At 40.2% G+C, this 14,719-nt stretch overlaps 1 protein-coding gene across 1 annotated transcript in view; it reads left to right on the top strand.

The window, feature by feature from the left end:
- The window catches only part of LOC139614931 (transmembrane protein 163a-like), a 53,799-nt gene extending 39,408 nt beyond the window's left edge, over positions 1 to 14,391 (top strand). Inside the window, exons 3-8 of the mRNA XM_071472623.1 lie at positions 3,200 to 3,243; positions 4,561 to 4,652; positions 6,340 to 6,436; positions 11,930 to 12,041; positions 13,737 to 13,878; positions 14,086 to 14,391. Coding sequence (XP_071328724.1) covers positions 3,200 to 3,243; positions 4,561 to 4,652; positions 6,340 to 6,436; positions 11,930 to 12,041; positions 13,737 to 13,878; positions 14,086 to 14,146 — 548 coding nt within the window. The 3' untranslated portion in view covers positions 14,147 to 14,391. The remainder of the gene's footprint in view (positions 1 to 3,199; positions 3,244 to 4,560; positions 4,653 to 6,339; positions 6,437 to 11,929; positions 12,042 to 13,736; positions 13,879 to 14,085) is intronic.
- The last annotated feature ends 328 nt before the right edge of the window (positions 14,392 to 14,719 follow it).

Here is a 14,719-nt window from a genome sequence, read left to right as displayed (position 1 = left end):
TGATCATGAGATAAAAAGTCACTGGATGTGAGCTACATTCAAGAAAGCTCAGCAAGCAGATTAACCAGAAATGATAAATTCAAATCAGAATAACAAAAATCCAGATTATTTCTTGATTATGTTATTAGATGGATTAACGTAAAACATAAAAAAAAACATATTGAGGTTTTACTTTTTTTAAAGTTTAACAGTCAAAAACTTAACAAAGCTGCTTCCTCTTCTGTGTGATGATGTGATTTGATCAAGTCTGATTGACAGTGGCCTGATAACATAAACAATAATCTGACAAATAATACTAAATGATTAGTGCAGGGAAGTTCATGTCTGCAGCCCACAGTCTGAACAGCAGAGACAGAAATCGCTCAAAACTGTTCAAACTGTGGGAGAAAATGTTAACGATCATAAAGGACACTTTTTCACATGATGCTGATTAAGAAAATATGTTTTCAGGTTTTTCTGTGACAGTCTAATGACATTAAAGTGAATTTATTTTCACATTCACAGAGGCCTTTTTTCTCAGTAGATCTCAAACCATGTTAGAATATATTTAAAAATTAAAATCAGTCATATTATTCCTCCCAAATATTTCACTGTAACACTTCTCTGTGCCATACATTATGTATATGTGATGTATCTCACATCATTGAAACCATCTAGAAACAGGAGATCTTGACTGATCAAACAATATCAAGCAGACAGTTCACCTCAAAAATGCACTTGTGTTTGTAAGAGGTTTGGTAAAAAACTGATCTCTGTGTTAATAAAATAAATATATAACTGAATAAAGCAAGACTCAGTTTTGTTATGGAAGTATTTTGGCAGGAACCAAGACATGCACAAAGCAAAAAAGAGAGAGTGAGAAGTCACTCCTTGTCCGATTTTTATGAATTTGGTTCTTGAATCCATGTGAAAGCCACACTCTGCACAATCTATGCACATGGGTCAGAGGATCCAGAGATTCAGCACAAACTCTGTGTGCGAGAGACAGTGAGAGAGTTCGTACGCGAGAGAGAAGAAAGAGGATGTGTTAGTAAGAAAAAGAGGGAGACTGTGGACAGAGCGAAACAAAGAAAAGGCATATGTGTGTGTGTGTGTGTGTGTGTGTGTGTGTGTGTGTGTGTGTGTGTGTGTGTGTGTGTGTGTGTGAGTGTGTGTGAGTGTGTGTGAGTGTGTGTGAGTGTGTGTGAGTGTGTGTGTGTGTGTGTGTGAGTGTGTGTGTGTGTGTGTGTGTGTGTGAGTGTGTGTGTGTGTGTGTGTGTGTGTGTGTGTGTGTGTGTGTGCATGTGGGCAGTCATGTGTTGCACAGCCAGCCTGACTAGCACCAGCTGTCCTGTATCAGGGGTCTGTCTGGGACTGCCCTCTCCTCTCCACTTCCTTTAATTCCCTCTTTTCCCCTGTATCTGTAGTTCAGGTGGAAACTCCCACTTTTCACATTAGTGAAAGCACTAAAAGAAATAGAATAATAATAATACATACAATATAATATGCAGCATCACACAATGTTTCTGAGACACTGAGACAGTGAGGAAAGAAAGAAAGAAAGAAAGAAAGAAAGAAAGATAGAAAGAAAGAAAGAAAGAAAGAAAGAAAGAAAGAAAGAAAGAAAGAAAGAGATATGTGTTAAATAAAATCAGAATCTGTGAGTGTGAAGAAAAGGGACTCCAGGAGAAAAGATTGGGATGATGATAAAGACAAAGGACCAGTGAGAGGAAGAGGATGAAAGCTCTGTTGACTTCCAACCAACTCCCAGCTTGCCCCCAGATCTCCTGTTACCATGGTGATTTAACTGCCGATATGGTGTCCCCTGAGACTCTGTCCTGAAAACACAAGAGGAGAGAGAGGGAGAAGCACAAGGACATGCAGAGGGGGTAGAAAGCACAGGTAGGCTAGACTAGGAGTGCTCCACAAAACCGTGCAGTACCTTTTACCCCATTAATGAAACCTTCACGCATACAGGGTCACTGAGCCCTCAGAGGGTTGTTATTCTACACCAAACCTTCAGAAAAAGCCACGTTCACGTTCATAAATGACAGTGGTTAAATATGTTATGAATATTGTGTTTGGAATATGACCCAGACTGTCACACATGTAGTGTGTGTCGATGCTTTTTGTCACCAGAATCTAAAACTTTACTCCAAATAAAAACACAAACATGCAAATTTTAAAGCTGCACTAATCAAAATGTTCATATAAACAGTGGATCAAATGAATGTGTAATGTGGAAGGTGTTGCTCCTATAATCCCACAGAAAGTTATCACGCAACTCTGCTTTTGTAACCATGGTTTTGGTTTTACTGCCCGAGGTTCGACATTGTCATCAAGCCTGTTTACAGACGCAGTTAGCAGCTGTTTTCCATAAAAACCTCACTTGCCCAAACAGCAGACACCAGGTGAACACAGTGGAGCATTGAGCAGCTGAAGAGCTGGATATTTTCCTCACTAGATGCTGGAGACCAAATTAGAGCTAAACAGTGGGTGAATATTGGACTAACATCCATCAGGTGAATGCTAATGTCGCTTCATATCTGCTGAATGTGTAAATAGGCTGTTTGCTAACACATTAGGCATTTCAGCTTCAGATGATTATATATCAATGGTGTGTTTGTGCGTTGTTTTGCTGCCAGCTGAATATCAAATGATTGCATGCCAAAAAAAAACCAATCTAGTGTGGTCTATAAACAATAATTTAGATATTTGAAAACGATAAATGAAGAGGTAGTATTTCACCTGCACAGTACTCTTTCTAAGTGTGTATTGTTATTTATGGTGAGTTCCTGGTATAAATCATCCACCAACAGAAAAGCAGAGGTTGCTATTTTCTATCGGTTTAAAAAAAACAAAAAAAAACACAATCATCACTTTTACACCTCAAAATCTATATTTCTGTGCCTTGATTAGCAAACTCACTAGATACTGTTTTCTCTTGAATTCCTCTGTATATATTTCATGTTGTCAGTGGTGTTTCGGATAATGAGTGAAACATCTCATTATCCAGTAACGAGTCATCATGTAATTACTCTTCACTCTGCATTGTGAGCATATGATGCAGATGCAGCATGTTAAGTATATAAAAATATAATGACAGTGAAATGTAAATTTAAAGAAATCACTGATGTCCCCTCTCTCTCTCTCCCTCTCTCTCTCTCTCTCTCTCTCTCTCTCTCTCTCTCTCTCTCTCTCTCTCTCTCTCTCTCCACAGCTGTATCCTTCATGAGACACAGTGCATCAGCCTTTGGATTTGCTGTGAGTTCCACTTTTCCTTCTTCCCCCCATTTCCATTGATTAATTAGTCATAACTTGGGTCTCTGATTTATTAATGAATCCCGGTAGCAAAGTGTCATTGGTCCCTTTGTCTCCAAGGTAACAGGGCAGAGAGGGGCACATGTTGAGTGTCAAAAAGCTATGTGTCTGTCTAAAAACCTTAACCAGAGTGAAGTGAGAATGACATGATCTCGGCCACTGAGGGAAAATGTGATTAGCATAATGTGATAGAAATATTATAAACCATTATCTCCAGTGCAAGCTATCTCTTTATTAAAGATTGGATTTTAATTAGCAAGTGCTTGGCTGTCGATGGCAGTTTTAATAAACTACTAAGAAGACAATGCAAAGGTAATAGATCATAGCAGCTGATCTTTGGTAGCTTAAGCTTCTGAGATGTTGAAAGTTGACATTTTTTACAGGTACATTATGTCTCTTCAAATTGAAATGATAATAATCAAGCCATATTTTATGAGACAGCTTCAGGGGAGATGAGAATTTCTTTCATCTTTTTGAAAGGTTTATTGAAAAATGAAGCACAAAGTCATATATTATGTTCATAATGATGTTTATCACCTTAACTGCCCTGTGGCAGACTCTTGGTTAGGCTTGTGAAGCACTTGAATGTTTAGCCTTTACTATAACCTTAACTTTAAAACCACTGAGACATCTTAAGTGATAACTGAATAAGTGCCCATAAGACCTATGGTCTTTTTTATTCTGTTCTATTCAAGTAAAGATGTTATGAAGTGCACTTTTAAAAGTTAACATATTGTATAAGGTGAGATTTCCATATCTTTTTTGATTATAAAGCAGGTCTAGGTTCTATATTAATACTGTGAAAGTATCAAAGCCTCAGTCAGCAGAGAAATGCACACAGCCTGTATTCAGAAACTCAGCCTTAAAACCAGCTGTCAGGACTTCTGTAACTTTGTGATGTCACAACAAAGCAGTCACTGCCCTCAGCCATGCTCCAAGCCCCGCCCACCTGGACCCACCATCCAAATGTGCAGGATTTGGTTTCTCTGAGTATTTACCTGAAATCTGCTATATTTTTATTCAATCTCTCAGAAAACAGTCAGCCAATCAGAAGAGATTTTGAAAACAGAATATATTATGTTTGTGTGTCGTACTGAAGATAACATTTGTTCCTGCAATGCAAACACAGAGGTGTGAACCCACTTAGCTGAACTAGCTTTGAAACAGTCTCTTTCTTGAGACCAAGCAATGTTGTATCCCAGTGCTGCAGCTCTCTCTTCCCTTCTGTCCTTGGTTACTTGGTTTCTGCTTCTCCTGTAGTTTGATGCCACGCTGGACGTCCTATCATCCGTCATTGTCCTCTGGCGCTACAGCAATGCAGCAGCAGTGCACTCTGCCCACAGAGAGTACATGTGAGTACAGAAGACAGTGCCAATTTGATTAATGATCAATCTGCACCAAAGAAAGAGCTACTGCATTTCACTGTATGTATCCATCCATTCAACCATCTATCTGTTACATTCATCTTTTCCTTTCTTGTTTCTTTATTCAACCATTCCCCATTATCTTGATTCTTGAATGGACGCAGACCCTCGCTGAAGCCCCAGATGCTGCCTGAATATGTACAGACAAACAGATGAAAAACCAAAATGAAGTCTGTCTGTGTTGGGTCACTGTGAGCCCCCAGAACAGCATCACTGTTCCCATGTCTCAGACCTCTAGAGGAGGGGTGGAACACCATTCTTTAAAGTTTTAATGATGGTGGTGGAAAATGCAGCCTAATACGTCACTTCACTCTGTGTATTCAGTTCAAAAACATGCTGGATTTATGAATGACTCAAAACATTCAGCTAATGGGTTTGAGGATTCAGCCTTTTTTAGGCTTTTCCGTTTTGTCAGGTTTACCCAGAAACCTGGACAGCTCAGGAAAAAATATTAAAAAAAAGATATTTGAATGTGTATTGGTTCATTTGAGGTTAAGAGAGTTGGAATAAGACATCCCTAATTGAACGCAGTAACTTAGTGTCTGTCGCTGTACATCACCACTGAACACAGGCCTGTTAATCCATCAGCTCTCAGGGCTGCTGCAGCTCAGCTCAGTCTATCCAGTGGCTGTCAGTTCGCTCAGAGCCTTGTTTGTCTTACAACAGCACCTCTGCTCGGCTCTGAGGTGTCGCAGATGATGAAAGACAGAGCTGCCACTCCACCATCCATTAACACACACTGACCCACACTCACACCTGCACTGTATCTACATAGGATACAGTGCAGCTACCTACACTACATAGGATAAATTACTTTAAAAAAAGATGCAAAAGAGGCCGAGAGATGGAGGATAATTGTACCTATCATTAAAAGGCGATATGATTGTGTTATTGGATGGAGAGTGGAGGGATATGACTTTTCCCTATGATATTTTTTGCCATGTTGCCCCCCCCCCCCCCCCCCACCCCCACCCCCCCCCCCACCCCCACCCCCGCTCCCCAGAAACATTCACCTCATTATCCCCTTTATTTTCTAAAAAACAAATAGCACAAAGTGCCGCCCTCATCTGCTCTCACAGAGGCTGGAAAATGATTTATTCTGGTTGCACACAGTGTCCCCAGTTGACTGGGAACAAAATGTCTGATTTCTGCCAAACGCTGGAATTATGCTGTTTGGAGAAATTTGGTTTTGAGGTCAGATGTAACATTACACACTGAGCCCTCTGCCAAATGGTGTCATATGACTAATTTTATCATTAACCAGTGAAACTAACTCCAATGGTTAATTGGAGGGAACTGGTTCATCAGTAGACTGACCACTTCCATATGAGTGATAATGTTATTACTGAGGCTCAAGCCAAAGGGGATGAGGTAGTAACGGTGGATTTTTTCAAAATTTGTTCAACTGTTATTTTGAATATTATAATATTTGATGACATGAAAGAGGGTAATGAGCATTTATTTAAAGAAGTAAAAAAATGAACATGATTCAAATGCAGGAAAACAAAACAAGAACTGGGAGAATGAGGGACTCCGCCCGTAGGTTGCTGCTGTGGCTCAACTTGACGTAACAACCTAACACTCTGCTCTCTGTCCGTCTGTCTGTCTGTTGCAGAGCATGTGTAGTTCTTGGGATTGTGTTTGTTCTCTCCTCCATGTGCATCCTGGGAAAGGCCATCCATGATCTGGCTACCAAGATGCCGCCAGAAGTGGTAAGACTACACACACACACACACACACACACACACACACAACTTAACCATAACCTAACCTGAACCATACTGTGGTCATGATGGGTCTAAAACTAAAGGTATGATTAATTACAGACACTCTTAATCTCTGTTAACTCTTCTCAATATAATGGACACTCAATAATGCACTAAAACTGATTTTGCCTGAATTGTCAGTGATGTTGCATCATCACTGAGTAGTGTAATTAAGGCATCACATTGGTTGATGGTAAGTAGAAAGTAGTGCAAATGCCACAGACTCTTGCTTTGTTCCAGTGAGGAACTTTTTACAGCCACTACATGATACATAAAGTCACATAAAGTCACTCAGGATTTAAAGACTAAATAAAATGCCACAGATGTATAATGAACTATTTAGTAAACTGATTTCAGTAACAGCCCAAAGTTTCTCAGGGTCCAAATATTCATATTTTGTTTAGGGACAGTCGTAACAGTAACTGTCTGATGTGTTCAAGCAGTATAGATGAATGGATGGACATCCTGGACGGCTACTGGGAAGACACGTGGCCACGTACCATCAAAATGAATATGAAGATACCCAAACCAGTTGCCATATTGCTTCAAAACATTTCAACTGAAATCAGACTGTAAATCACACGTGACACAAAGCAAAGCGAGTCATCTGATGCTCGTACCGTTTGTTTTCAAGGGCAAAGATTCACATTTAGCAGTTTTGATCCTGCTCCGAGCTGTACTCATTTATTCCTGAAGTGCTGTTTAATACAAGGTTAAAACTTCAGCTTTTCAAGGATTGCCAATGGCCATGACTGTGCAGCTGTTAAAACTTAACCTCCAGTCTAATGATTTTCCACAGCGCTATATGAAAAAGACACAACTCATTAGCTTCTGTATATCCCAACAATGACACAGTGTGACTGTAGGAAAGAGGCGAGCACAGATGCAGGTGTGTCTGAGGTCAGGCAACACACACTCTTTTATTCAAACTGCTATAATAGAGGAATATAAACGAGAGCCTGGAGATTCATATGTGTTTGATTTGAATCAGTGCACACACATACAGCACACGTGTGCACACCAGGGAAACACACACACGCGCACACACACCGTTTATTGTTGTGAGCTCGGTATCTTTTTTTAGCTCTCTGCTGTTGCTCTTTTGACGTCAGAGTTTTTGTATCCCTCCACCTGACTGTTGTTCCTTTCTTTGTCTTTGACACTGACACACACATATTCTCTCTTTTTAATGTCAACATGTCAACCCCCACCCACCCCCACCCCCCCACCTCTCTCAGGAGGTGTTAAGAATATGAATAAGATCCCAAAATAGTCTCGTCTTCCTGCAGCTCTTCCGTCATCACACTGTTTAGGGATCGCCCATCTCATCCTTTCCAGTTCTCTGCTTTGAAACCTGCTATTTGGCTTGTAAATGATTTAACCTTCACCATCTGTCCATTTCACTGACCAGTAAAGCCAAGGCACAGAGGGAAGCCAGATTTTTACACTCCAAAAACACACAGTTCTCTTAAGTGTACTATTATAGAGCTTCAAAGCTTTAAGATGCACTTCTTGATGTTGTTCTGGAGCCAGCAGCTTCTGCAAAACCTCAGAATACCTCAACATTTCTCAGTTTTTTCAGCTCAGCAGTTCACACACTTGAATTGTAAAACAGGAGTGAGCTGAGAGGAAATTTGAGACTAGGGGCACTATTGGGCTCTTTAACAAAATAAGAGTGTATTTTAAAGGTCCCCTATGGAGTTTTCTTGTAAACAAACAAAAAAGTTTTGTGTGTATGCTTGAGGCCTAACATATTTGTTGAATTAATTTCCTTCCTCATGAGTCAATTTTTCAAATATATTCAAACCTGCATTGTTTATATCAGTTTTTACATCAGACTTCCTGTTTCTAATATTCTCTGGTCTACTCCAGGCCATACTTGGTGTATTACCTTCAACTGCTAATCAGCGGAATATTGTGAACTTATACTGTGTATAATATTATTACTTCAAATGAGCTTTTATTTCACACACCATTATGATATATGTAGTTAAAAGCCCTGTTTTTTTTTTTTTGTTTTTTTTTTGAAGAAGTCAAGTTGAAACAAATTCAAATTAACAAAGAAATCCAACACAACCCCTTTAAATTTGACATAAAACTGCATCATGTTTGTGGAAAGACTCTAATTCTGCCTTTATGTTGAAAATCTTCTCCTGAAACAAAGCTATAGTCCTGTATTTCCTTGCATATAAATCTTCCTGTCTCATCGGACATGGCCTTTCTACAGGTTTCTGGTGAGACAAGGTTCCACAGTTGACATTTTTAATAACCTCAGTTTCATTGTTATCATGGAGTAAGACAGCTACTTTTTACAGTGTTGCCAAACAGTCTGATCCTTATTGGTAATTTTGGTAAAACACTTTTGCATATCCCGTCTGAGATGCTTCAGAGTCAGCACATCTCAGCCTTCTTCTGCCCTCCTTCATTTATATGTACAACTTGTTTTATCGTTCATTGATGAGTCGACAGAGCGTGCTGATAGTAAACTGTTAGAGCGCCCTCTGCTGGTCCATACACCAAACTGTCTGATGTGCTTGTAAATTTTGAATTATAATTGTGAATTATCATTCAAATTTCAAATTAAATTGATAAAGTACAGTGTGTACACTGTGTTTCTGACCAAGACTGTTCTAATGCTATAAAATATCCACAAAAAGCTATTTTAAGCTGCTTTTTTTGCCTTTTGTTTTTCATTCGGATTTTACTTGTGCATTTGTGGTTTTTCCTCTTGTTCCTGTATGTTGTTGAATTCTGCTTCACGGGGGGCCTCGTCAACAGCTCACCAAATTCACACACACACACACCCACAGATAAGACAAGAGGACGCTGCTGTATCCACCGAGTTTTGACAATTAAGTCAACAAAGTGAGAAACAGCTGATTAAGAGTAGGATTAGGTAAAGTGAGGAGAAAACAGAGGGTTGGCATACATGTGGATATAATACGATTTGAGATGCAGAGATCTAAGGTTAGTTTGTGTAAATATCTGTACTAGACAAACAAAGTGTGTGTGTGTGTTTGTGTGTGTGTCTTCCTCTTTTAAGTGCATGTTTTCACTGTCATTGAAGCCCCTTTGACCACAAATCCAAAGAGATAAAGCCAAGAGACAGAAGCCGGCAGCAAGTTGAGGGCAGCAGCTACGCCGCAGACTGTGTTTGATGCTCCGGCACCATTATGTTAATCGAGGACGTGGGTGTTGGGTCTCAGAGGAGCTTCCTGACACCAGCAAATGCCTATTACCGCTGTCTGTCTCTGACATTCTCTCTTTGTCTTCCTCTAGCTTTCCTTCGGCATTTCGCTCCCTTCTTTGCACCTTCTCCTTCAAATCTAGACTTGTTTCCTGCCAACGCTCTGTCTCACCTGGCTCTGCTTCTTTTTTTTATTCTTAAATAAAATACATACATACGTTTTTATGTGTAGTAACACAATAGTAACACAATGGTAACACAACAGTAACACAATCCAAACCTTTAGAAATCTCTTTGGTCTCCATTCAAGGTTGTGAGAGAGGACAACACATCCTGTACAGTCCTGTTAAGTGGATCATTTTTAGCATCAAACCTACTACATGAAAGTGATTATCGTTGTGTTTCAGAGAGGTCTCAGCCATCTGCCTCTGTCTTTTTATGTAAGATACTGTCACTGGCTGCTCTCCTTGGCTGGATTTGTAGACGCACTTCATCTTGTTCCCTGTCTCATTTTTCCAGTCTCTCTCTCTCTCTCTCTACTTTCTTCCCTTGCGACCTCATTCATTATTTTTTTCCCACTCTCTCTCTCTGCTGCCACCCTCCATATCCTGTCTCTTTCATTGTTTCCCTCAGCCTTCTTTCATCATTATACCCGTGCTCTTTCTCTAACCTCTCCCCACCAGCTCACCTAGCCTGTCTCCCTCCATTATCGTGTCTATCTTTACTGCTTTGTCATTCTCAGACCTTCATTTTTGCCACTCACGACCTTTCTCTCTCTCTCTGTATCAACCCTTGGACTTTTTTTGGTAAAAAACCAAGAGACATGTTCACGGAGGTCTTCATCAGACAGCAGTTGGAGGTGATTTATCACACCAGCAGTGATCGGTTTATGTGCTCAGCTTGTGTGACAGACAGAGCCAGATAGAAATTGTAACGTTTAAGAGGGGCAGAAGAATCTGCAGTCTGAACACGACACTTCTCTGTTGGTGGCATCATTGACTTAAATGTAGTTCTCTGTTTTTGTCTCAGAGAGATTTCATTGTTAACAAGTGAATTTAACATCCTGCACAAAGTTGCAGTACAGTGTGAATACTGTAAAGTGTTGCTACCTTGAAGTAAATTTTCCAAGGAGTGGTCAGAGGGCGCAGGAAATCAGGGATCCTGATTCGCATCACGTCCTGGGTTGCAGCTCTCAGGGCAGGCTGTCAGTGTCTAGTGCCTGATTAAACACAGAGAGCTCAGACTGGAGAGAGAGAGAGAGAGAGAGAGAGAGAGAGGGAGGGAGAGAGGGAGGACAACACATTACATGCGAGCCGTGACACACAGATGAGATTTGACCTCGATGAGATTTCCTCAATAAATCTCAATCAAAATAAGGAATCACCTGTTAAGAGTAGAAAGGAATGCTTTTCTCACCACTGTCTACTGGAAACACACAGTACAAACACTGAACCAGAGTAGAGTTGAATTACATTAAATTAGAAGGAAAATTATATCAGCTTTTCTAAAGTGTCCCAACCGCACACAAGTATTAGCAATAATATCAACAATGGCTCCGTCTGGATCTCGATCCAGCTGTGCCGTCATTATCAGGAGCTGATGCTGCCTCAGATGACGGTCAGAGGAAAGAATGTCTCATTTCTCTAAAAATTTGTTTCCTTGACCTCGGAAATTTTTCTGACATTAATTAGACTAAACAATTAATCAGTTAATCAAGATATTATTTTTTTAGTTGTCGACCTTTTCCTCACACATCCACATAGTCCAACAAGCTTAAAGAATATGTAGGTTGTTTGTCCCTTTATATTTGTAGTCACACTTCTTACCAGTGTGAGTATTTTGACACCCATCCAGAAGACACAAGCTGTACAGTGGTTGGTTGGAGGTCGAATTTAATCCAAATATGTTATATATGACAGTACAGTATATACCAGCTTCTCTCTTTCCTCTTTTCTCCTCCCTGTTTCTGTCTCTGTTCCCCTGTTGGGCCAATTAAATCTGATGGGGACTTACTCCTGGGTTAAGTGTTAGTTTTTGCTGAGTCTGTTAAGTTTAAACACCAGCACTTAGAGGCCTCATCTATATGACTTTACACCAAGTGGAGCCGACAAAAGCTTTGTGGGTCACTGTGTCTCAGTGATAATGTTGTTGCCGTCTTCACAGCCACACTGAAGTTGCCTCGTTTGTTATCTGTAATTATTTCATCCAGCGTGTCTGTTTTACCTCCTCTCTTCTCCTCCGTCTTTCTTCAGGATGACTTCCTCTTCAGTGTGTCCATCGTGAGTGGATTCACATGTGCTGTGCTGGCTGTGGCCAAGTTCATGTTGGGAAGAGTGCTGACCAGTCGGGCGCTTATCACTGATGGTAGGACACACACACACACACACACAGAGTAAATAAACAATACAACAATCACAGCTTTTCAACTGACAATAGAATGACTCTTCGCAGATAAACATCCAGGAAGAAGAAGTTTAAACCTTCTTCTTTTCTTTTATCAGTTCAGTGGAGAATATAACTCTTGCCTGATGGGCTCAGTTTTTAATAACAGGTTCATCAACCACAGGAATTACTGACTCATCAGTACAGCTGTGTGGGTTTTGAAAAATGTTGCCTCAGAGCTTCCTTTTATTTATATTTATATATGTAATTAAAACTAGTAAATTAATACTTTCACCAAATGTACTTAAAGTACCAAAAGTAAAAGTGCACATTATGTGGACGAATGTGACCTGTCAGGGTTAAATTACTACTGGATTATTATTAACGATGCATTTACTTTTCTGAAGCAATTCAGTGTTGGAGCTGGTCCAGAGCTAATTTTGTTATTTAATATACTGTTGGGGAGTTTAATTTACGGTACAACAACACAGCACAATTCATACGCTTGTTCTAAATGTTCAGTATAAGTCAAAAGCACAACAAATGTTGTGGAGTAGAAGTATAGAGAATTATAAAATCAAGAATGAATAAATCAAAAATAAGGTGTAAAAGGCAAGTGTTATGGTTTGAGTTTGTGTCTGTGAGTTTCAGTGTGTGAGTTGCTTACACAACTGAATTGAAAAAGTAATAGGTTATGACCCACTAGCTGCTCGCAGACACATGCATAGTGGAACAAAAGCACGCGCACGCACGCACGCACACACACACACACACACACACACACACACACACACACACTTCTATCCCCAGGTCTCAGAGCACACAGAGCATCAATCCAGTAAACCTGAGGTTGCTGTTCTCAGGGCCTGGATTTATTTCCCAGAAGACTATACACTTACTGCAGGGGAGAAAATAACCCACTGTGCCAGCTTTCACACAGGGAGAAATGTAATTATAAAAGAACATCAGAGTATACGAAGTATGTATAGAGTAAGTCAGGTACAGTCACCAATTATGTCGTCTATAGCCATTTATATTTTAGAGTTTCAAAATCAACTCAAAACAAATGTTTCTTTTTTGCCCCCTGCAGGCCAAAGGCCTGTTTACAGCGGGGGTCTCCAACCTGTTTTACTGTAAACAAAAGGGGCTGAGACTTACTCATGTCTTATGTTACTAGTTATATATTTTTTCACATATTGTATCAAAACTCTCAAACTGATCTCCAAACCAAATCAGATGGATAAGATAATTTACCAAGTCATCAAATGTCAATATCCAAAACATTTTGTAGTGTTAATACCACTCTCATGTCTGTAGGCAAGCCTGTTAGTTTAGCTTAGCTTAGCATAAAGACAGTAAACAGGGGGCTGGCTAGCCTGGCTCTGTCCAAAGGTAACAAAATCTTTCCAATAGCACTTCTAACCCTGGATACCTGGCAACCTTGCTATGGCAACTACATTTCAGGAATTCACCTCTCCAGGCCAACAAACAGTCTGGGCCCTGGCATGCTATCAATCTCCTCATCTAGTTTTCAGAGAGAGTGAGGAATCACATTTCTCAAAGCATCATCACCAGACTTTGTCTCCGGGTGAAAGGATTATTGTCTGCGTTCATTTCTTTGTACCGCTTATGAAAGAAAAAGAAGAAATAATATTTTCCACATTTTGTGTGTTGCAGGGTTTAACTCTATGGTTGGATCTATCATGGGATTTTCCATTCTGATCAGTGCTGAGGTCTTCAAGCACCACACTGACGTCTGGTTTCTGGATGGCACCATGGGAGTTGTCATTGGACTCATCATTTTGGCATACGGGGTCAAGTAAGAGATAACAGCTGTCCTCTGTCTGCATTTGCTCGACCTATTGATTTGAAATATTTTGTGCTAGGTCGATTTAGGTGTTAGCCAAGTTCTTATGTCAGCCTGGCAGCTTTGTTTTAGCCGGAGTGATGAGTGCAGAACAGTCTGAGGACACACATTTACATTTTACTTTCCAATGAGCCCTTCTGTCTCTGTCTGTCTCCACAGACTTCTGAAGGACATGGTGCCCCGTGTGAGGCAGACGAGGAACTACGAACGCTTTGAATGAGATGCGTGTGTGTTGACCAGACGAGCAGGTTCACACACACACCTTGCTGCCTCCTTCCCTCCACCATCTTTCTCTCTGTCTTTCATACAGCATGCACACTTCACCTGCACATACAGACATACAGACACAACTCCTGTTCTCAAACACATGCATATATACGTATATGATGTATATACTGTATATAGCACCTTCATACATGCAGACAATATCATCCTTGCACACACACACACACACACACACAAACATAAAATGAGATGTCTGAGAGACTTTGACGGAAAAGGACATGATTGAAGACCTCCTCCTGGAAAGGCAGCTCAGTTCTTCTTTTCCACTCTTCGTCACTTTTTGTCTCTACAATCACAAGTTTAACCAGCAAGAGTTTTCCATTTGTTCGACCTGGACGTACAGTAGCTGCTGCTAAGATGACACCATTCACACATCGCAGTTGTCACACTTGGTTTGTCCTTGTGGGTTCAGCTGTTGTCTAAAATCTGAATGTATTGGATTGTGTAGAAAACATATGAAAAGACCTTAACTCCACATTTCTTTATTCACTTTTTTTCATTTTTATTG

This window comes from Trachinotus anak, unplaced genomic scaffold (assembly GCF_046630095.1).
Source record: "Trachinotus anak isolate AG129_WGS33_773 ecotype Australia unplaced genomic scaffold, CSIRO_AGI_Tana_v1 ptg000039l, whole genome shotgun sequence".
NCBI lineage: Eukaryota > Metazoa > Chordata > Actinopteri > Carangiformes > Carangidae > Trachinotus > Trachinotus anak.
The sequence above is the reverse complement of the archived record's forward strand: the minus strand, read 5'-3'. Positions and strand labels throughout refer to the sequence as shown.